Source organism: Antechinus flavipes, chromosome 3 (assembly GCF_016432865.1).
Source record: "Antechinus flavipes isolate AdamAnt ecotype Samford, QLD, Australia chromosome 3, AdamAnt_v2, whole genome shotgun sequence".
NCBI classification, from domain to species: Eukaryota; Metazoa; Chordata; class Mammalia; order Dasyuromorphia; family Dasyuridae; genus Antechinus; species Antechinus flavipes.
This window is the reverse complement of record NC_067400.1, coordinates 592,262,790-592,286,737: the sequence shown is the minus strand read 5'-3', so window position 1 is coordinate 592,286,737 and position 23,948 is coordinate 592,262,790. Positions and strand designations below refer to the sequence as shown.

At 39.7% G+C, this 23,948-nt stretch overlaps 1 protein-coding gene across 1 annotated transcript in view; it reads left to right on the top strand.

The window, feature by feature from the left end:
* Positions 1–2,967: 2,967 nt before the first annotated feature.
* The window catches only part of KAZN (kazrin, periplakin interacting protein), a 1,462,370-nt gene continuing 1,441,389 nt past the window's right edge, over positions 2,968–23,948 (top strand). The window contains exon 1 of the mRNA XM_051988503.1: positions 2,968–3,900. Within this exon, the coding sequence (XP_051844463.1) occupies positions 3,726–3,900 (175 nt within the window). The 5' untranslated portion in view covers positions 2,968–3,725. The remainder of the gene's footprint in view (positions 3,901–23,948) is intronic.

Sequence of the window (23,948 nt, the reverse complement as noted above, 5' to 3'; positions counted from 1 at the left end):
TCCTTCCTTCTTCCTTCCTTCCTTCCTTCCTTCCTTCCTTCCTTCCTTCCTTCCTTCCTTCCTCCTTCCTTCTTTTCCTCCCTTCCTTCCTTCTTTTCCTCCCTTCTTTCCTTCTTTTCCTCCCTCCCTCCTTCTTTTCCTCCCTTCTTCCTTCTTTTCCTCCCTTCTTTCCTTCTTTTCCTCCCTCCCTTCCTTCTTTTCCTCCCTTCTTTCCTTCTTTTCCTCCCTCCCTTCCTTCCTTCTTTTCCTTCCTCCCTCCCTCCTCCCTCCCTTCCTTCCTCCCTCCCTCCCTTCCTTCCTTCCTTCCTTCCTTCCTTCCTTCCTTCCTTCCTTCCTTCCTTCCTTCCTTCCTTCCTTCCTTCCTTTTTTCCCTCCCTCCTTCTTCCTTCCTTCCTTCCTTTTCTTTTTCTTTTCTCTTCCTTCCTTTCTTTTCTTCTTTCTTTCTTTCTTTTCTTTTTAATTGTCATCAGCAAACAGGATTGTTTCACTATATGAAGAACAACAAAGAACGTTACAGATGAAACCATTTAAAAAAGTGTTTTTTATGCTTTATTATATCATTTTATATTTTAAGATTTGTTTCCTACCCTCTCTATATTTCCCATACAACTAGACTAGAAGTTCAGGGCTCAATGCCAGAACTGAACTTTGATTTGCTCTATTTTCAACCTAGGCTAGTTCTTTCCTTCCTAAGCAACCTTCTCTCCCTTTCCTGATGGCTTAGCCTATGATGCCAAATGGAATAGGCATCATATTGACTTAAACTCTCAAGCACAAGAAAGCTGCCAGGCTCAGGCTGCTCAAAAGCCAAGATTGCAGGTGTTCATTGCCACAGCTGACATAAAAAACATTTATTTCATTAACATTGTAAGAATAAAATCACCTTGTTCGTTTCCCTTTCTGATGTTTTTCTTCTGTTTTGAATGTTTTGATTTTTTGATATTTTATTGATTTTGAATGTTTTTGATGCTTTTGAATGTTTGATTTGAATGTTTTTGAATGTTTTATTGATGCACTTTTAAAAATTATCTCTATTGCCATACACTATTATTATCATTCCTATTTTGTAGATGAAAAAAACTGTTGCTCATAGAGGTTAAGTGATTCCCACTCCAAAGAGTTCTTCTTTTTAATGAATAAATAAAACCAAACAAATAAAATCAACGCATTGGCCATGTCTGAAAAATGTGTTTCATTTGCATCTTTAGTCTATAGTCTTTTTTGCTAAGAGGTGGGCAACATGCTTCTGATGTCCTGATATGTCATTGCATTGAACAAAATCCTGTAGTCTTTCAATTTTCTTTTACTTTATTGTGGTCATTGTGTGAATTATTCTCCTGGACTGCTCACTTCACTCGGTGTCAGTTCAGACAAGTCTCTGTAGGAGCTGCATCTTGCCTTTTCATCTTGCCACTGGATTCTGATAACATTAGAGAAGAAATGCTATTGACTCTGAAGGCTCTCCCTGGCTTAAATCCTGGTCCTCTTCAGAATGATGAACAAAACAAAAATCTATAATCTCTCTCTCTCTCTCTTTCTCTCTCTCTCTCTCTCTCTCTCTCTCTCTCTCTCTCTCTCTCTCTCTCTCTCTCTCTTTCTCTCTCTCTCTCTCTCTCTGTCTTTTTCTCTCTGTCTTTCTGTCTGTGTCTTTCTCTGTCTCTGTCCCTCTGTCTGTGTTTCTCTCAATCTTTATCTCTGTTTCTGTCTCTCTATGTCTCTCTGTCACACAATTTGTTCAGACATTCCCAACCGATGGACAACCATTTTGTTTCCAATTCTTTGCTGTAATACAAACTGTTCTAAATATGAGGGTCCTTTTTCTCTGCCTTTGACTCCGTGGAGGTACAAGCTCGGAAGTGGTATTGCTAGGTCAAAGGGCATGTACTTTTTACTGGCTCGGAGGTGCTATGGAATGGTTGGAACATTGTACAATTCCACCAATAGTGAGTATGTTGGTATGCCTATCTTCTCCCAGCCTCTCCAACATTTGTCATTTTTCTCTTTTGCCATTTTTGCCAATCTGATGGATATAATATGGACTCTCGGACTTGTTTGAATTTGGATTTTTCTTATTATCGGTGATTTGGAATTTTTTTTATGTGCTTGCCTATTGATAATTTTTATATCTTCCTTTGAAAACTACCTGTTCATATCCCCAGCCCTCATTTTACAGAAGGGCTATGACATCTGGGCCCGTGGGGGGGGTGCTGCTTTGGACTATACTGCTACTCTCCCCCTGCTTTTCTGGTGCGGACCAGGGGAGCCTGTGTCTTGCTCAAGAACAGCGCTGCTCGCCTGGCCCGAGATGATGCAGCCTCTCTAAACTTAGCATCCTTACGATCAGCAGATGCGCTGGCGAGGTAAAGTCCCTGCGGCGCCTGTAACAGATGCGGGGAGGATGCGAGGAAAGCCCCTCTCGGTCCCTCGGTGGGGAGACTTCCCAGGTTCCTTTTGGAGCTAGAAACTGACCAGGAGGGGTGGAGGAGGGGCAGTTATCCAGGAAGTCTGGCTTTGGCTGGAAACACCTCAAGCGGATAAAGTGACTGCGGCTCCCGGACAGACCCTTCCTGAGCTCCCGGACCGACCCCTCCTGACTGCGGCCGTCTCATCAGGGGCCTCCCTCGCTGCGGCCGTTTCATCAGGGGCCTCCCTCGGCTGGCGCGGCACCTTTTTTTTTTTTCCCCCGCTGCCAGGCGGGCTCTTGAAATTTCTGGTCACGAACAGGTTAAAGCAGCAGCCAGCTCTGCCCGCCCGCCCGCCGGCCCGCCTGCCCAGGCTGAGTTAGCACTTCCCGGGGCTTGCTTGCTGAGCATCTCCAAGTAACAGCGTTTTGCATCATGGAAAAGGGGGGGAGGTGGGGAAGAAGGGGGTAAAAACTGCGGGAGGTCGGAGGAGTCCTTATTTGCCAACACGTCCCTCCGTCTCTTCCTCCTGGCTGGGCCGGGGGAGGGAGGGGGAGAGGGAGTGAGAACACAATTTCGTAGGGAAGGATTAGCCCAGGCTGCCAGCCAAGAGGCTGTCTAGTGCCTACTGCGGATTGCTGTTGCTGCTGCTGAATTCAGCCGGCCAGAGAGACAGAGACAGACAGAGGCAGACACTTACGCACAGCATCGGCTGGGCCAGTCACTGAAGTGTGGGGGATCCCGGATCGTGGAGGTGGGCTCCCTCCAGGGCCGAGAAGACCACCTTTCTCCCCCCCCCCCAACCACCTCACCAGGACAGGCAGCAGGAGGAAGGAAGCTGGAGGGCAGCTCTCCTTGGTAGCCCCAGTGCTGAACTTTCAATCCCTAAAGACACAGACCCCTTCCCAGGATCTCTCGGGGTGAGTGGGAGGCATCTAGCTACCAAGCAGCCAGGCCTGCCAGGGGGTCATGCTGGAGGTGTTACAAAGGGAATACTGGCTTCATCAGCCCTTCTGCAGAAGACAGGTCCCCTATTAGGGGAAACTTAGAATCCCCCCCACCCCTCCTGCCTCCTACAGCTAACCCAAGCCTTGCCTGGATTCATTTATTTATTTATTATTTTTTTCCCCTTGACTCGATAACATCATTTGAGATTCTGGAAGAGGGGGCAGCAAGGCATAGAAAGGCTCAGATGTTTGGGGCTGGATTGAATTGAAGGCTCCTTGAAGGTGCCAGGAGCTGATTCTTCACCTTATTGTGGGTCCTTCTCTCCCCTTCCACCAGCCACTGGGCTGATTTGGGGCCATTGTCTCCAGGCCTGTGATGTCTTGTGAATGTGCAGGACACAGCAAGGGTGCCCAATACAGCTCCATGACGACTACCACAACTGCCAAGGACTTGGAGGAGAGAGCCATGGATTCTATGCTGGTGACCTCAACACCAGCTTCTGGGACCTTCTCCCATGTCTTCGGTCAACAGTGCCAACTTATGGAGGCAGGTAGGAGGGTGTGTGTGTGTGTGTGTGTGTGCATGAGCTAAGGCATTGGTGATCCTGGCTGGAGAGAGATGTATGTGATCTGGGAAGATGACTCATGGATCTGGAGACCAAGAACCTGGGTTCAAATCATTTACCACCTGTGTGACCTTCAGTAAGTCACAACTCTGTGGATTTTCCTCCTTTGTAAAAGAAGGGGGTTAAATGACATGACTTCTGATATCTCTTCCAGCTTGAAATCTATGATTCTGTGGTGTGTGTGTGTGTGTGTGTGTGTGTGTGTGTGTGTGTGTGTGTGTATGTATCCTGATCAGGAAGTCCCATGTGGTCTTCATTTAAAAGTAACCTGGAAACAAGATGAAAGATGGCATAGCAGCAGAATATTATGGTGGATATGAGGAGCTGGTTTGGCTTTAAAGAAATAAAAACTGAAATCAGCTTCAACCTGGGTCTTTGCCCTCAATTCGTGTCTTAAGATTTGAAGTGAAATTCTCAAGAGATACTTCCAAAGCTTGTATTTTTGGCTTAAAATGTCTCCTAATTCTATTCTGTCAAAATGTTTTGTGCATTTTTTTCTGGATAACTGAAATGTATATATCCTTAAGGATTAGATTGTGTTAGGGTGCTGAAGATGGGAGAGGGGAATTAGCCAGATTCTCATTATATTATCAGCAGCTGTGCTTTTTGGCCAGCTGACCTTCGGTGTGGTGAATGTCAGCCTTGAATGAGGTATTTTGGGTTAGTCAATTATTTTGGTACTTAAGTTTTTGATTTCAGCTATCATTTAAGCTTTCAAAGATGTGAAAAGATACCCTTATTTACTGTTGAAGGAATTCCTTAAAAATTTATTTGATGAATTCATATTTCTGTCATTCCCTATCCCCTGGACCCCCACATTAAACCTTCCCTTTATGACACAGGAAAAGAGTCAAGCAAAAACATTTGAAATATGGTGATGATGCATATCATATTCACTCCTAGTAATCTTCCACCTCTTTCTCATGATGGAGGAAGGCAGGTACCTTATCTCTTTTCCAGGGCTGTCATTATTTTTTCCATTATTCAAGAACAACTTTATGGCTTCAATCCTAAAGCTCCCTCCAGGTCTTAGCTGAATTAAATGGATTTTCCTTTGTCCCTGAATGAATTTCTCTTCTCCATGGCTCAGAGACTTGGCTTTGTTCATTGACTTGAACTCAATTCCTAACCTTGATCAGCCATCTTACAAGTATATGGTCTTTTAGGGGACCAGATAAAAGAGTGACTCAATATTCACTGATTCCACTGGATGACTCTATAAATGTTATTTATGGCAAATCAGTCACTCAGTCAACAAGCATTTATATGCTCACTTAATCCTTCGGGGCTTTAGTTTCATGAATGATATATAAAATTAGGGGATTTGACTATATGCTCTTTAAGGTTTCTTCGAACTCTGTATTTATAATCCTAAGTGCCTAAAATGTGCCAGCTATACAAAGTGATATGAAAACAAAAGTGAGGCAGGATCTTGCCCTCAAGAAGCTTCTATTCTACAGAAGCAAAAATAAAAAAAAAGATATAGAATAGTTAAAAACAAATATGATAATAATAATAACAGTATGTAATTCATTGTTTTATATATACTTTATATATGGTTTTTCATTTAATCTTTACAGTCATTCTGTAAGGCAGATATTATTATTACTATCCCCATTTTACATATGAGGAAACTGAGTCAGGGAGAGAGGTGATATGACTTATCCAGGGTCACCTCTGATTCCAGGTCCAATATTCTGTCTAGTATGTCACCTAATTACCAGTTCAAGAGAGGAGATAACTGGTGGGATCAGGAAATATTTTTTGTAAAAGATGGCATTTGAGCCAAGTTTTGAAGAATTCTGAGAGGTAGAGGTGAGGAGATATAGGAAACAGGCAATACAAAGGCACAGAGATGGGAAATGGAGTGTAAAAAACAAGGAAGCCATATTAGGATGGATCAAACTGTGTATGGAAGGTCTGACAAGAAATTCTCAGGAGATGCTTCCAGAGACCAAGCTTGCATCTCTGGCCTTATGGGGAGAATGTTCCCTAGTTCTATTCTGCCATAATTTGTATTGCTGTATATGCAGGAAGACTAAAAATGAGAGAGGGGCCAGTATGCACACAACACACACATTTGGGTATACATGCATATACACACACGCGTGCTTATCCATAGGGACCCACCATGTGATAGACATTGTAGACAACATACAATAGATATGTTTACATTTCTATTGCTTGGAGAACTTTCAAAAATTGGCAAATTGTGTGTGTGTGTGTGTGTGTCTTTGTGTATATAATATATCTATTTCTATATCTTCATATGAATCAGTAGATAAATCAGTGGTCAGAAAGATCTGGATTAATGTGAGCTGTGTGACCGTGGGCAAAGCCCTGGTCCTGTCAGGGATCCCAAAGTGCTGGTAATTTAGAGACAAGCTGAGCTTCCTTGAGGAGTAAGCATTTGACATTGATGCTCTCACAGGCCTGGTTGACATATTCTCCCTCTCTGCCTCTCTATTTCTGTCTCTGTCTCTGTCTCTTTTTGTATCTGTCTCTCTCTCCCTTCCTCCTCTTCCTCTTTCCTTCCTTGTCTGTTTATCAGTCTACCTACTTATCTGTCTATCTTCTATCTACCTGCCTATCTAGTCATCATTTATCTACTTGGTTTTTTTATGTCTATCATTTATCTACCTGATTTTCTGTCTACCTATAATCGATCTCTTTACCTGTCTACCTGTCTGCTTACCATCCATCTGCCTACTGTCTACCAGCCTTCCTATCTTTCTGTTTACCTGTCTTTCTGTGTCTTTGTCTTTCCCTCTGTCTCTGTCTCTCTTTTCTGTCTTTATCTCTTTGTCCCTGTCTCTATCTCAATCTCCTTTCCCCCTGTCTATGTCTACCTATTTACCTATCTATCTTCTACCTACCTGTCTAGCCATCATTTATTTACCTGTTTTTTTTATATCTATCATCTATCTACCTGATTCTCTGTCTATTTATAATCAATCTATTTACTTGTTTATGTATCTATGAATCATCTACCTACCTGTCATTCTACCTATTTGCTTATCATTTATCTACCTACTGTCTATCTACCTACTTGCCTGTCTGTTTACCTGTCTCTGTCTTTTTTTTTTCTGTCTCTCTTTGTCCTACCTCTTTCTCTATCTCTAGATGTCTCTCTCTCAATGTCTCTTTGTCTCTTCCTCCCCCTCCCCCTGTCTGTTTATGTCTACCTACTTACTTGTCTTCCTACCTATCATCTACCTACCTGTCTATCTATCCATCATTTGTCTACCTGTCTCTTTTTCTATCTCTCTGTCATTCATCCATCTGTCTCTTTACTTATAATCTACCTATTCTCTACCTACCTATCTGTTTACTTGACTACCTTTGTCTCTGTCTGTGTGTGTGTCTGCATCTATCTCTCTTTGATAGACATACAGAGATACAAACACACACACACACACACACACACATACACACACAGAAGACCTTGTCTCTGAATTCTAAGACATAATGAATGACATCATTACTGAAGACATGACATCCAGATTTGGATTCCCAAAGGATGTATGAGCAATCCCTCAGGAGGTGGTGCATTTCCCCTCTCTGGAGTTCTTCAAACATATGTAAAATATGTTGTTAAGGAGATTCTTTGCCTAGCAGGGCTTGGACTCCATACCCTTTTGGGAAAGGGGACTGATCAACAGAAATTTCTGACAACTGAGCTAAGCTTTTGAGAGAGCCTGTGGAATCACCTTCTTTGAGGACTCTGGAGGGCAGCAGAGATTCTCCCCTCAGTTCAGCAAGCCCACCTGCCACGATCTGTGTTAGGTACTGGCCTGATGAAGAAAATGAAAAACAGTACTTGCTTTCAAGGAGTTTGGAGCTAGAGGCCCAGGGAAACAGCAGATAGACTCATAGGTAAATACAAGCTAGGAAAGATAAAGGCTTCCTATAGGAGTGAACAAAGCCTGGAAATAAAGCTAAAGTGGAGGAGAAAAGGGATTACATTCTGGCAGTGGAAACAGCAGATGCAAAAGATTGGAGACAGGAAATGGAATGCCAAATCAGGGGAAAATTGGAGAAAAAAAGGTCCATTTGACTGGAATGTAGAAGTGAGAAAAATTAGTAGTTCCAGACCATTTGGAAATGGAACCAAATTCATTTAAATGCTGAGAAAGTGTTTTGCTTTTCATTTGAGATCACTGACCTCCCCCTTTAAGGCACAGTAGCTAAAGCTGCTCCTGAAGAATGAGTACCTGATGTACATTTCATTCTTTTCAAGGAAGCAGACAGTAAAAATTCAAGTGGATGGTCAAACAGTACTTAATAACCCTTTAGATTTTTATTTAAGCAGTTTCAATATCTCTTTTCATTTGATTGTGGGTGTTTGATTACTTGCTTTTTTTTTGTGACTTGAGACAGTGCAGTGCAATGAAACTAGCACTGGATCTAGACTCAGAGGACCAGGGGTTCAAAGCTCTCCTTTGATATTTATAACTCCTGTGATCTTGGGCGAGTCAAAACCATCTTCAGCATATTTCTTCCAATGTAAACTGAGGGTGGAACCAGGGTTGGACATTGAAATTAATCTGAGCTCATCATTCACCCTATCACTCCTCACTCTTTATAGAAGCATAGGCTGAAGGCCAAAAGAGATCTTAGAAGCCAGTCAATTCAGCCCCTTTATTTTTTTTAAAAAAAGGAGTTTTACTGAAATCTTTTTTTTTTTTGCATCCTCTATATTTCCCCTGTATTTTTCATCCTTTTCCCCCCATGAAAGATCCTCCTCATTAAAAAAAAAACTTAAAAAAAGAGAAGAAAATATCAGCAGAGCTAATAAACACATTGAAAAAAAGTTGAAATTATATGCAATATTCCACATCTGTGGACCTGTACCTCTGTGAAGCAGTGGCAGCAGACATCTCATAATAGAGGCAGCCAGGTGGCGCCATAGTGCACAGAGCAGTTCAGCCTCAGATGTGCATACTAGCTGTGTAGTCCTGGGCACATCATTTAACTCCTGTTTGCCTCTGCTCCAAATCGGTTACATAGTAAGGAGATGAGCACCTACCTTCCAGTCTTATTGTGAAGATCAAATGAGATATTTGTAAAGCCCATAGCACAGTACCTGGAACACAGTAGGTGCCTAATAAAAGCTCATTCCCTTTCTTTTTACGTTGTAGTAGTTTTATACTGTGCATTCCATTCCTGCCTCTTCTCTTTTTTTACTTTGTTATCAGTTCATTGAAATCTTCCTATGCTAGATCAATGTACACGGCAACAAGATTATATGATGATCAATCTCATGGACGTGGCTCTTTTCAACAATGAGATGATTCAGGCCAGTTCCAATGATCTTGTGATGAAGAGAGCTTTCTATACCTAGAGAAAGGACTATGGGGACTGAGTGTAGATCATAATATAATACTTTCACTTCTTTTGTTGTGGATTTTATTTTCTTTCTCATTTTTCTTCCTTTTTGATCTGATTTTTCTTGTGCAGTAATTGTATAAATATGTACGCCTCTATTGGATTTACATATATTTTACCATGTTTAACATATACTGGATTACATGACATCTAGGGGAGAGAGTGGAAGGAAGGGGGGGAAATTGGAGCACAAGGTTTTGCAAGGGTCAATGCTGAAAAAATTATCCTTGCATATGTTTTGAAAATAAAAGACTTCAATAAAAAAGAAATCTTCCTATACTTTTCTGAATTCATCATGTTCTTCATTTCTTATAGCACAATAATATTCCTTTTCTATTTATGGTCCTGATTTTGTTACATGTCCCCAGTCAAAAGACATCTGCTTGTTTCTAGTTTTTTGCTACAACAAAATGCGCTTCTTTTAACTTTTTGTGTATGTGGAACTCTTCTTTTTGTCAGTGATTTCCTTGGCAGAGTCTTCATATTACAGATGAAGAAACTGAGGCACCAAGAGGTTACGGATTTTTCCATTGTTGGAAGACTGACAAATGACTAAGATCAAAGGTCCTTCTGACTCCAAATCCATGCCTTAGCCATGATACCATGCTATGTCCTGTCAAATCAGATCAGAGTTATATTGGAACCAACTCAAACAGGCTCAAGAGATCTTATTGTTACATTTCCAGAGTGAACATTTATATCTCAGATGGCAAACACTACAAATCAGGGCCTGATTTATTCTCTTGATTGTTTAGATTTATGGAAATGCTAATAATGCAGATTAAATTTAAAACTGTGTCACCACATACATTTTTTTTTAAATGATGGTTGTTAAATATTTACCAGAAGCCCCTGGCCCTAATCAGTTGTCCATACCTACATACTCCACTGTATTAAGTTTTTGTTTTTAAATGAAATCTCTTTAAGGTCAATTTAGATTGTTTTAGGGACTGGAATTTTGAAGGTCATTCTTTCTAATTTGTTGACAAAACACTAACTGAATTTTCCTCATAGAGGGAGAATGAAAGTGGTAAAATAATTCATGATAAGGTCAAAGCTAGAGAAAAGAGACTACATTGCAGACCTCAATCTTTTTCTGGATCTAGCATTGAGTATGAGTTCTTCACTCTTGTCTATCTTTCCAAAAACACAACGTGTTTGGTAGTAACTTGTAAGTTATTTTCCTTTAGCAAAATTGTAGGTGATTGATATGTTTTTGTTCGTCCGAATGGCTTTGGGGCCAAATAGCCCTGATGATAATTGAGAGGGAAAGAAAGACATCATTCCTTACCAATGAGAATGGATTACTTTGTACCTTTTGGTAGATTTATTTTTGGACACCAAAAGAAAACAATAACTTATAAGTTATGGTAAATAATAAATGCTTCTTTTTTGGTATTTGATTTATTTCTTTAATATTTTTCACCAGTTTCATTGAAACAATATTTTACATTTTTATAATAGCTTTTTATTTTTGAAATACGTGCAAAGATAGTTTTCAACATTCACCCTTGCAAAATCTTGTGTTCCAAAATTTTCTCCTTTCCTTCCCTCCCAGCCCCTTCCCTATAGGGCAAACAGTTCAATATAGGTTAAATATGCAGTTCTTCTGAACATATTTCCATGTTTTTAAGGAATGTTTCTTGACTCTCTAGAACATACCATTTACAAATGGGAATAGTCAATCAACAAGTATTTATTAAATGCTTACTATATATAAAGCACTAAATATTTCTTCTCTCATCCATTTGTTCTACATGTTATCCTATTTAGAGGAAGATAGGAGAGCATTAAGAGAATTGTAGCAGAGACAATACAGTTAGTCAGCATTTACATCAGTTTGCAGAGCACTTCATAGAGATTGTCTCATTTTATACTTGAAGGAACCTTGGAATATAGGTTCTATTATACCCATATTGCATAAAAGGGAAATTCAGGTCCAGTGAAGCTAAGAAACTTGACTAGGGCCAGAGCTAGTCAATATTTAAACCTTGAACTCAGGTTACCATTGATATCAGGTCCAACATTCTTGCTTCTCTGGCACCCAGAGGCTGTAGATAGATGTTAGAGCATAAATGGGTATGACAAAATTCCAGAATCTCAGGGTTGTAAGCTTCCTCTCAGGGTATCTTCTCCAATGATCTGGAATCCTGTAAATAACAACTCAACATATGCTCATTCAATCTCCTTTTGAAGATAGCCAATATTGTAGAACTCAACCTTCCTAAGATTGTTCCACTTTGCTTTTGAAATCTGATTATTTTATGTATGGAGGCTAGAACTTCCTACCTTCCTGTTGCTTCTTATTCTTCCCACGGGGTCCAGGCTCCTCTTCTATACAGCAACCCCATAAAAACAAACAAACAAACATTGTGTCCCCTTTTCATTCTCTCTTCATCCTCTCAAGTTTCTTGTACCTACCGTTGGACTCCAGTCTCTCTTCATTTTGGCTCCTCTACAGAAATACTTCTGAGACCTTATTAGTTATGATAATATTTCTGAACCAGGGATTCAGGATCCTTTGAGATGGTTAGGATATCCTTGGTAGGTTATGAAATCTTTAGTTTCCTCATTCTCCTTTGTCACATTTTTTTTTAAACATGGAAGGTCCATGTGGATGGAGCCATAATTAAATTGGGACATCTGGGCCTTAGTTTCAAGGTCCCAAATTAGAAGGTGCTGGCAATACTTATATCCTTTCATCAGAATAGAAATAATAGAGTTTAACATCAAGATAGCAAGTTATAAATTGGGCAGCTAGGTTGCAGAATGGATAGAGTGCTGAAGTGAGCAAGATTCATCTTTGTGAGTTCATATCTACTTGTAGATGTTACTTATTCTGCTTGCCTCAGTTTCCTCATCTGTAAAATGAGCTGGAGAAGGAATGGCTAGCCATTCCAGTATTGCTGTCAAGACAACCAGGGAAATGAAGAATGAATTAGTGGGTTGGGGCCTTAATCTTTTGCCCTTACTTTATGTCCTACCCTGCATCCCCTAGAGCTAAGGATATGTGAATATTGAGAATGGAGAGGTAACACTTATTATGGTAGAATGGAAAGATCACTGGACCAACAATAAGGAGAATTGGACTTGGGATGCCATTTACCAGCTATGTGGCTTTGGACTTAGGGCCAATTTCCTTATTTGCCAAATGACTATGTGGGATCGCATTTCTTTATAAGGCTTGTCCAACTCTAACAATCTGTATGAATCTATACAATGAGAAGGCTGGATCATATTCATTCTATAGTCTTTTCTAATTTGGCCAAGGATCACAGATTTAGAGATCTCAGAGATTCTCTAATTTAGCCTCCTCATTTTAGAGATAAGGAAACTGGGATTCATGGAGTTGACATGACTAATCTCATATATGTAAAAAGCACAAATATAAAATTTAAATTTCTTTTTCTTTCTTTCTTTCTTTCTTTCTTTCTTTCTTTCTTTCTTTCTTTTTCTTTCTTTCTTTCTTTCTTTCTTTCTTTCTTTCTTTCTTTCTTTCTCTCTCTCTCTCTCATTTTCTTTCTTTCTTTCTCTCTTTCTTTCTTTCTTTTTTCCTTCCTTCCTTCCTTCCTTCCTTCCTTCTTTCCTTCTTTTCTTCCTTCCTTCCTTCCTTCCTTCTTTTCTTCCTTCCTTCCTTCTTTTCTTCCTTTCTCTCTCTCTCTCCTCTCTCTCTCTCTCTCTCTCTCTCTCTCTCTCTCTCTCTCTCTCTCTTTCTTCCTTTCTTTTTCTGGTGAGGCAATTTGGGTTAAGTGACTTGCCCAGGATCACACAGTAAGTGTCCGAATCTGGATTTAAATTCAGATTCTCCTGACTCCAGGGTCAGTGCTCTATTCATTGCACCTTGCAATTATCCTTTTAAGTTGTTCTATCATTCTTTGAATAGGATAATACAGAAACATATGGATAAGAGGAGAAGAAATGCTTAGTACTTGGTACATAGTAAGCATTTAATGAATACTTGTTGACTACCCCTATTTTCAGGTGGTATGCCCTAGCATGTCAAGTTAAGAAGCATTTATTAAGCATTTACAATATGACAGGCTCTTATAAATTATTGCTCTATAAAACTATAGGACACAGAGTTGTTGATTACCTGACTGAATGTGATGGCAAACATCCCTAATAATAATGATAATGTATACTGGATATACAAAGAAAGGTAAAACCAATCCTTTCCTTGAGGGAACCCACAAACCATCAATATAAGAGCAACTATGTCTACACAAGGTACAGAGGGAGCCCACAAGCCAACAACATATGAGCAACTATGTCTATACAAGGTACAGAAGGAGCCCATAAGCCAACAATATATAAGCAACCATGTACATATAAGTATAGACAGAGTATATGGGAAAAATCTCAGGAGACACTAGCTTTGAGGAGGATCTGGGAAAGGCTCTTTCGGAAGATAGGGTGATAATGGATACTTGAAGGAAGTTGATTGTCCTCCCTCCCTCACCTGGCTACTTCCTAAGCAGCCCCACCTATAGCCTTACCACTGTAGTCCAGATGATCGTGGTAATGAAAACTGAAGCACTGGAAACAATGGAGAGGGACTATTCTAGGCCACATCCAAGGATTTCCATCCTTTCCCCTCCTACCACTTCTAAGATGTCCCCAAGTACCCCCAGCTCCTCCCCTGATTGTTAGCCTTATTTCAGCTGGGTATTTTCATCCTTTGGCTCTTTGAGCATGCTTTCTTGCTAGCATTCATTTTCCCCAGTTCCCTGTAGACTGAATTTGGGAAAAGTGCCCAAGAATCCACCCTAAGGACTGTTCCCAATAGGGCCCTCAATTGACTGGCTTTATTGAAGTGAAGAAGGGAGAGAGAGACTTTAAAACCTGAACTGGGTCAGCACACTTCTCACATGCTACTCTCAGGAAAAATAGAGCTGCCTCATATGTTTTAATTTATTGAAATTTAAAGAAATGGAATTTTTACTAATTTTGACCTCTTCCCCTATGTCTCACAGATGGAAAAGTTGGGAAATATACAAAAGCCTTCCCTAGAGGTCTAAGACAGACAGATAATTAGCAGTTTCTCCCAGAAAGTGAGTTGATTCTCTCCCTAAGTTGTGTATTTGCAGGAACCAATATCCATCAGTAATTAACTAATGACTAGACAGGGTCTGTTTTGACAGATCCATTTGCAACCCTATATTTTGTTTATAGAATAGATGGTTCCTGTTTTCATTAGGAACTGTTTTCACAGCAAGATGGTGTCGGAGGGAATAAGCACCATGTTCAACCTTAATTATCTTTTCAAAGCCAATCCTTGATTTCTTGTTAAAAACTCTTTTGCTGAAGACCTCCTGCCTAATGAGGACAGCTTCCTGAATAAACTTAAAAAAAAAAAGAAATGAAAATGAAATGAATGTACTAAAATATAAAATGAAATGAAAAAATAAAACTAATAAAATAAAATAAAATGAGTCACTCAAGTAGTCCACATTAATTGGGACAAGGTTTATAGGTAGACAGGGAAAAAGACAAGTCTTATAGTGTAGGGAATAGAGAACTAGGTTTGTACTTAGGAGAACTTGAGTTCAAATCCAGTATCAGGAGCTTGACCAGCTCTGTGGATCTGGGCTTCCTTATTTGCAAAATAGGAGTGGATTGGATGGCCTAACTTTTATGAAAATATCCTTTTGTTTACTAGACTCCATCTCACCACTCCTGGAAATCTGAACCAGTTTAATTGTGTTTTCCTTCCTCCAAGAGAGAAGATAGAAAATCAAATGATTGGAAGAAAGAAACAATGGCTCCTCATGCATTTTGATTTAAATGCTAGGATCTATCTCTCTAGAAATGTGGTGAAGTGTTTATGAAACAGTTTTGATTCCAAAGCAGCAAGTCACCTAGAGAAGTGTTTTCTACCTTTTATTGGCTTAGTGGGTACAATGGGATGGATGGGTGTTCAAGAACAGAGTCCAAATGATTCGGTTTCCTCTAACACCTGAGCAACACATGGTGGGGGTGAGAGTAAGGCAAGAGTAGAGACAAGAAGCCATCCAACTGTGAAGAAATTAATTATTTTCTCTTATCTGCTTTTTTGGGAAACCAAGTAGAAAAATAACAGTCCATTGCCCTGTGTGAAACTAGCCTATATCAAACTCAGAAATTCATTGGAAAGTGGGGGTTTTGATGGCCCCAATTTGTTGGGTGTAGCTGCTATAGTAGGCTGCTTGGATTGGCTCCTGCCCTGGCCACTTCCTGAGTTTATCTGATGAGCCCCTCTGAGCTAATCTATTACTTAATCTCATCTGCTCCCCTTCTCAGAGTCCCAGAGTCCCGGTAATAATCCAGCTTCTTAGAAATATCCAACAATGGTTTTTCTTATCATTATCCCCAAACTCTCAGCCCAGGGGCTATTTTGGAAGGAAAGGGAAGATCTTAGCAGTTCACACACACACACACACACACACACACACACACACACACGCAATAGATTGTTGAATTGTTTTTAATTATCTGAAGAAGTAGAAGGTAATTTATCTTTTGGAGAGAAGGTTATTGAATCATGTTCTCTTGTGAGGTCTTATTGTTGTCTCCCTTGCTTCCACTGTGGTAGTATCATTTGGGAGAAATGAGGAGACACACGGTGTTGCTAGTTACAGACCCATGTGCTGACGAGTAATTCTACGCCTGCATAGAATATTGAGACCTGGAAGGTTAAGTACAATAAAAAGCGCAATGGATCTTGAGATAGAGATCCTAGGTGCAAATCCCAACTCTGCCATTTACCATTGTAAGGATCATTCATTCTTTCTGGACCTCATTTTCTCCATTTGTAAAATAAAGGATTCAAATGTGCTAGCCCAAAATGGTTTTTCCAGCTCTGAATCTGTGATTCTGGTGCATTCCTTATAAAACAGTCTTAATAGACACTGTATTACAGCTGATGAACCTGAGATTTAGAGAAGCAAGGTTTTTTTGCTTACTCAAGTAGCAGGGTCTGAATTTGAATTCAGTTCTTAAGTTCTATTTCTGTTATCTCACATAGCTTCCTTTGTGGGGTGCCTTCTCCCTCTCTATTCAATCAGCACTGGACTAGGAATTAGCAGATCTGAATTCAACTGCCACTTACTTGATTTCAAAGCACCAAGCCACCCAGAGAAGAGACGCCATCTCTTTGGGATAAGTGGATGCAGTTGTATGGGATCTATGTGAGAAACAGGGAGCCAAAGTGATTCGGTTTCTTCTAGGTCCTTTTATTAGTTTATAGGGATCAGAAAGATGTTAGAAAATATTTAATCCAATTTTTCTATTTTACAAAGAAGGAAACTGAGGTCAGATTATATTATTCTGGAGTGCTGTGTTATTACAACTAAATATCCCAACCCATCTCTCTAAACTAGTGAGTTGGGACATAGGTTCTGTCTCTGGTTTCTATGCCTTTGCATTGTCTCTTTTCTATTCCTGAAATGTTCTTTCACATCCTTGGGCTTTTGGGAATTCCTTCTTCCAGTTAAAGGTAATCTATGTCCCATCTCTTACTTGGATGCTTGTTCTTGATATTCCCTTTGTATGTATTTCATATTTACTTATCTGCATGTGTTATTTATCTCCAGTAAAATCTAAGCTCCATAAAAAAGGGGATCATTTTCACTTTATATTTTTATTCTCAGTTTAGCACAATTTCTAGCAGATAGCAGATGCTTATAAATCCTGTTGAAGGAACCTCAGTGGGAGAGCCAAAACTAGGGTCAAGTAATCAGAACTTTAGAAATTTACATGGCAGTTATAGTATTTTTAGCCCTTCTGAGTATAGAAGCACTGAGCTTTGCATCTAGTTAGTAAGAATAATTAATAAGCTAAAATAGGATGCACAATATGCTTCCTCTTTCTTACCTCTCAATGATACTAAAAATAACAATAATAATTTTTCTTGAGTTATCTCAGTCATGTCTAACTCTTCAACAACCCCATATAAAGTTTTCCTGGTCAAAATACTGGAGTAGTTTGCCATTTCATATATTTTACATATGAAGAAACTGAGATAAACAGGATTAAGTGACTTACCCAGGGTCATCTAACTAGTAAGTGTCTGAGGCTGAATTTCAACTTATATGTCTCCTTGACAATTATACCCTTAAAAATTTTGTTCCTTAATCCTCAATTCAATCCTCTTCCTCCCTCTTTCCAAAAGCCTCCTTGGACATATTTTAGACTGTGTTTTCTTCTACTTGCTTCAGGGGCAACATTTGCCCATTCTGATTTTGCTAACGTGTCATATAGTAACAGAACATACTTGATAGAAGTACTCTCAACAATATCCAGTTGTAATCATCCAAAATCCACTTGAAGATCTTAGTTTTGAGGAACTCACCATCTCCTGAGGTCGCCCACTCTAGGTCTGAGCAATTACAATTGTTAAAGCATTTTTCTTTATATCCAGATGATACAAACCTGAAAACTGGGCATTTCCCTTCCCCATGTCTGGGTTTTTATTTTATTGTCAGCAAAATGAGGCAGTTGAATTATGTGATCTCTAAGTACCTTGTAGTTTTTAAATCTTATCCAATCATTCTATGAATTGGATAATAAATATCTTCCCATCTTTCATTTGCCACCTACTCTGATGATCTCCTCCATCACTCATCATAACTTGTTGACCTTGGGCTGTAGAAGGCTCTGCTAACCGACTCTGAACCCCGAGCAGATCCTGCCAAACTGAGAAGTTGTCAGTTTTCAAGAAGCATGGATAGATGTATACACATATACATACATGTTCATTATATATGTGCCTATTATTTATATCTATCTATAAAGACACACATGGCAGCTGGTGGTGTCATGGTGCACAGTACACTGGACCTGAAATTAGGAAGACCTGAGTTCAAATGCAAATTTCAGACATTTCATAGAAATCTAATCTCCAAGCAAGACATTTTACCTCTGCCTGCCTCCATTTCCACTTCTGTAAAATGAGGATAAGACTAACAATTACTTGTCAGGATTGTTGTGAAGATTAAAACGACATAGTAATTATAAAGTGCTTTGCAAACCTTAAAGAACCATAGAAATATTTGTTGATAAAATATACACTATATATAGTATACATCTATAACATATACATACTATTGTATATATTAACATATAAAATATATACATACTGTTGTATATATTAGCATATAAACACACACATATATGTACATATCTATACACATTGTCTCTCCTTCTAGAACATATGCTGTTTAATGCCAAATTTATGCCTTTTTAAAATTTTGGTCTCTGTATATCCAGGACTATGCTTATGGCAAGTAATATGTACTTAACAAATATTTGTTCATTAATTTGTTCATTGATTAATTGACCAGTCCAACTAAATTTACAAAGATCCATTGGAGCAATGGCTGAAAAGGGAGGCTTTATTGGGCCAAAGCAACTCTTACATTTTGTCTACCATATTATAGCAAGGGTTGAGATCAACCTAGATTGAAAGGCACATTTAGTACCAGGGACTCCCCTAGTCAGTATGGAACATCATCAAACTTTTGAAGTGTGGAAACCTGTCCTCCACCCACAGAGAGCTGCTCCCGGGGCCAGCAGGATTCTCTTTCTTAGAGAATCTGGGAAATCCAGGGGAAAGGGGAGGGAGGGCTTACTGTGTGTTGTTTTTCCAATTGTTTTCTATATACTTGATAGAACTATACAGCAAATGAGATGGATTCCCACGAGCTGACCAGAGAACCCAAATCCCAGAACTGATAATCATTCCAGCCCTGGGATTCTGGGAGTCTGTGAAGTGTGACTGACAAGTAAGGAGTCTGGTTTTTCCACGTGGCTCAGGGAAACATGTTAGAGATCTGCTGTTTCATCAGTACAGGGAACTCCTGGGGGAACAACCTACACCACCACAGATCACAACCTTTCCGTGACTTAGCATGTAATAGTCAGGATGGCTGATTTTGGGTTTAACGCACATCTTATTTGAGATGACAACAGTCCTGTGAGATATATACTCTAATGATCCTCATTTTGCAGGTGAGACCACAAAGGCTGAGGAAAGTTAGATGGCTTACTGAGGATTTCACAAGTAATAAGTTTCAGAGGCAACATTTGGAGCCACATCTTCTTGACTCCAAATCCAGGAGTCTAACCACTGTGACATGGAGTATTGTGGTAATAATAGCTCATGTTTATTTAGGGTTTTAAATACATTATTTTACTTGAGGAGATTAGACTTTCCATTGGTCATGTGGCTAGTCAGAGGTGGGATTAGTCCCCTAGGTAGGCAGACAAGCAACTAGCAAGTATTTACTATGTGACAGGCACTCTGCTAAGCTCTAGGGGTACAAATACAAGCAAGGAGATTACAATCCAGTGGGGGAAGAAGGAAGTGGAAGAAGGGGAGGGGGCAGAGGGAGAAGGTATCTCTGTAGGGATATTATGTCAAATCTGTAGAAAGTCAGAAGCATTTCCAGGAAGGGAATAACGCACAGGTGACCTGGGCTCCTTCCCTAAATGGAAGTCCTGGAAGGGATTCACCAACATAGCTGGAAGGATATTCCAGCATGAGAAGGAAGTTGCGCCATGGTGGCAAGGTTCAGAGAGAGTCAGAAACCCAGTTGGAAAGAGAACCTCGTCTTTCTTGACTCAAAGACCAATACTGGATAAGGGAGTTGCTTTAGGATGTAGAGACTTGCCTGGGGTCACATGATTGGTTGAGATTGGACCCAAATTATGCTGCCTGTATGTTCTGCCCATTATACCATACTGCCTTCCAGAAATCAGTTTTATTTTATCTGTAGCCATATTCAATGCACACAAAACAATGAGAATCAAACCATGACCATCTTAAGGCTTACCCTTGCCCTAAGATGTCTTTTCACAGGTAGACTGAGTTCCAAACTGAGGAGAGCAGAAGCATCAAGGACCTTTTGCTCCCTTCTCAGTGTTGTGGAGAGTGCTGCCAGCCCAAGAATTTGTGCACCAGGCACCCAGAAGGCATCGGGAAAGGTTGCCAAGAGTAGAGTGACCCTAGATGTGTCAAAGAAGGGAAGGAGCAGGGATAGGTTTGGGGAGAAGCAAGAGAGGTAGGAGGAGGAAGAAGAAGGAAGCAGCAGCTTCCAGGAAAGCTCTACACTCCACATCAGTCAACAAGCATTGATTAGAGCCTACTGATAATGCCAGATCAAAAAATATGCTAGAATTTATGGTCATTGAGAATTGTATTTTAAGTTAAGGGATGTGGCCAGGGTCATAGAATTCATAAGTATCTGAAGTTACATTTGAATCCAGGTTTTCTTGATTCTCAGTCCAGAATTTCCCCACTGAATCATGCAACAGAGATGGGATCGAAGCTTCATTCTCTGAAGTTAGCCCCTGATCACTATTTCATACTGCTTATTATTTTCCCTATTTTGCAAATATCCTCTATAAACTCTGTTCATTAAATTACTTACTCTAGTAAGTTTCTGAGTTACGATTTGAACCTTTCTTCCTGTCTCTTGAGTCTAGTATTCTGCTCACTATGCCAGTGGGACTGCTTATCTCTAGAATAATCCTGAAAGGCTTCCTGGAGGAGGCGACTCAGCACTCAGGGATTGAAGGTGCATGATGTACGTGTTCTAAAACCCACAAATCAATGCTTTTTCACTTGAAGTTATTCAATATAAGATGTGGCTCCTTTTTCTAAACCACTTATGACCGGGGACTTGATTAGAAGTACTTTCCTCAATACCATTTCTGATTTATGAAGTGGATAATGAGATTAATTAAAAATTTATGGTAGGAGGGAGGTGGTGGGGGGAGTGAGGAAAAGCATCTTTTTCATTGGGCTGACTGAGAAGTTCAGATTCAGCAAAATCCTGCAGCATAAAAGGAGAGAAATGAAGCTGTTCTGGCTCCTACTTTTCCCACCACCTCTTTTCCCCTTTCCTATGGGTTATGGCTGGCGAACCCCACTCTGTAACTTGGACACTCAGACCAGACCTTCTCCAGGAACCAGTTTGTAGAAAGACTTAGGTGTGGCAATTGTCTAAACAGCCCCTGCAAAGCTATGGCACTAGAGTCTGGGGTATCCCAGCAGAATCTAGATTCCAAATCCAGATCTGGTGATGAGTAATTTTGGCTCTTGCTTCTAACACTTATTGACACATATACCATGGGCAAGTCACTGAGCATTTCTCAGTCAACAAGGCTCCTTATCTGCAAAATGATAAGGATGGGAGGTACCAAGCAGTGAGATTAAAATATTAGCCATGGAGTTAGGAGGTTCTGAGTTCAAATTTGGCTCAGCCACTTACTAGCTATGTGAAACCGGACAAGTTTTAACCCCAATTGTTTTAAAAAATATTATTTGTGTGATACAAATGAACAAACCTCAAAGTGCTCTATAAATGTCAGTTATTGTTATTAGAAGAGAAGTAATATGGTATAGAGGACAGAGTCAGGCAGAAGTGGGTTCAAGTTTTGCTTCTGATATTTGTTGGTTGTATGACCCTTGGAAAAGTCAGTCCCCAAAGAAATTTTTCTAAGATTAAATTGAAAGACAGGCAATGCAGGGCAACTAGAAAAACTCATCTTTTTGAGTTCTGACTTCACCCTAGTTACTTATTGATTGTGTAATCTTGGGCAAGTCACTTTACCCTGTTGCCTCAGTTTTCTAAATCTATAAAATGAGCTAGAGAAGGAAATGTATCTTTGCCAAGAGAATCTCCAATGGGATCATAAAGAATTGGACATGACTGAATAACAATGGGTGATGATTCTGGGAATCTCTTACCAGGATCTCACTTATGCCAATGAAATCACTACCTATCTGTCTGTCTGTCATCTATCTATCTATCTATCTAAGAAACTGAGGTCAAGAAAGTTCAACTGAGTTACCCAAGATCCCCAAGGGAGGCAGAGCTGAGGTTTGAATCCAGATCCTCTGACTTGAAATCTAAGGCTCTTCTTTTTATTAGTAGATGAGGAAACAGACTGAGAGAGGGGAGTAACTTATTCAAGATCACATCAATAGTAATTGCCAGAAATGAGATTAGAATTCTGGTCCTTCAACGTCCAAGGTGGAATTTCTAATCACATTGGTTCTTTGTTCTATAGCTTTTTTTATGATTTACAAAGCACTTTTCTCATGGCAATCTTTGGAAGCAGGTGGTACATATTTTGCTCTCATTCTGTTGAGAAATAAACTGAGGTTTAGGGGATTTCTGGCCCTGGGGTCACACCAGTAGAAAGTGGATGAAAGGGTAGCTAAAGGGGATAGTGGAGAGAGCACCAGCTCCGAAGTTAGGAGGTCCTGAGTTCAAATGTTACTTCAGGAACTTAATACTAGCTGTGTGACCCTGGATGAATCACTTAATCCCAAATGCCTCATCAAAAAATAAAAGGAAATCCAAAGCAATCCCTATAGATTTCGGAAATGCCATCTGCAATCAGGAAAAAAATTATGGAGACTGAATCTAAATCAACACATGCTATGTTCACTTCTTTTTTCTGTTTTTTTCCCCCTCTCCCATGGTTTTTCCCTTTTGTTTTGATTTTTCTCTCCCAATATGATTCATAAAGCAATGTGTATTAAAAACAAATAATTTTTTAAAAAGAGAGAAAAAAATTTTAAAAAAGAAAAAAGAAAGAAAGAAAGTGGGTGAGATAGGACAATCCCATCTATCCTTGCTCTAAATCAAAAACTTTCTTCTTCACATTACTGTTTGCTGCCATTCATCATTAAGCCATTCATTTCACCTTAATAAGTATATCTGTCACTTAGGTCAGAGAATATCCCCCCTCATACACACATACATATACCCTCAACCTTGGGGAACCTAATGCAATGACACCATGCCTTCCTTAAAAAAAAATGATATATTTATTTACCATAATAAAATATTTATTTAGTGTAACACTTACATTGATATACTTATTTACAATTTTGAAGTTATTTTTAATATTAATATTTTAGAAATAATTTTCAAATTCTCTTTTTCCAGCCCCTCTTAAACTCACGGAAAAGGCAAGCTATTAATATGATACTGATTTGATATGAAATCATCCAAAATATTTTTCCGTGTTAGGCACATGGTAAAAAGCAAGCAAAAAAAAATAAAGTGAGAAAAAGAATGTATTTCAACTTGCACTCAGAGCTTATCAGCTCTCCCTCTGGAGATGGAGAGCATTTTTCATCAGGAGTCCTTTGGGAATGAATAACACCACTTCTGAATGGTGGATTAGGTGGTTTATTGACATGACTTTAGGTACTGCTGATGGAGTGCTTCTCCCCAATCCTCTCTGCACCCACTCTTTCTGTTGATAAGAGACCCTCTGAAGCCTCCTTTGGCCACTTGGCAGCTGGCTTAAGTGGGTGATCTAAGAGCTCTTCTCACCTATGTCTTTGGCAGCAGGACAGAGAGAATACTCTTTCAATACAGATCAAAGGAGAAGATGGGGGGAGAGGTGGATGGAAACTGGGGATAACCTCTGAGGGAGGGTGGCTTCTCTACTTAGTTTCATTGTTTTCATTCATTAGAACTCAGCTATTCAAAAAGGATAGAAATCCTAAGTCTTTGCTCTGCAAGCTTAAAATCTATTTGTGCAGCCAATGAGAGAGTTTAGCAAATGGAAAGAGTGTTCGATTT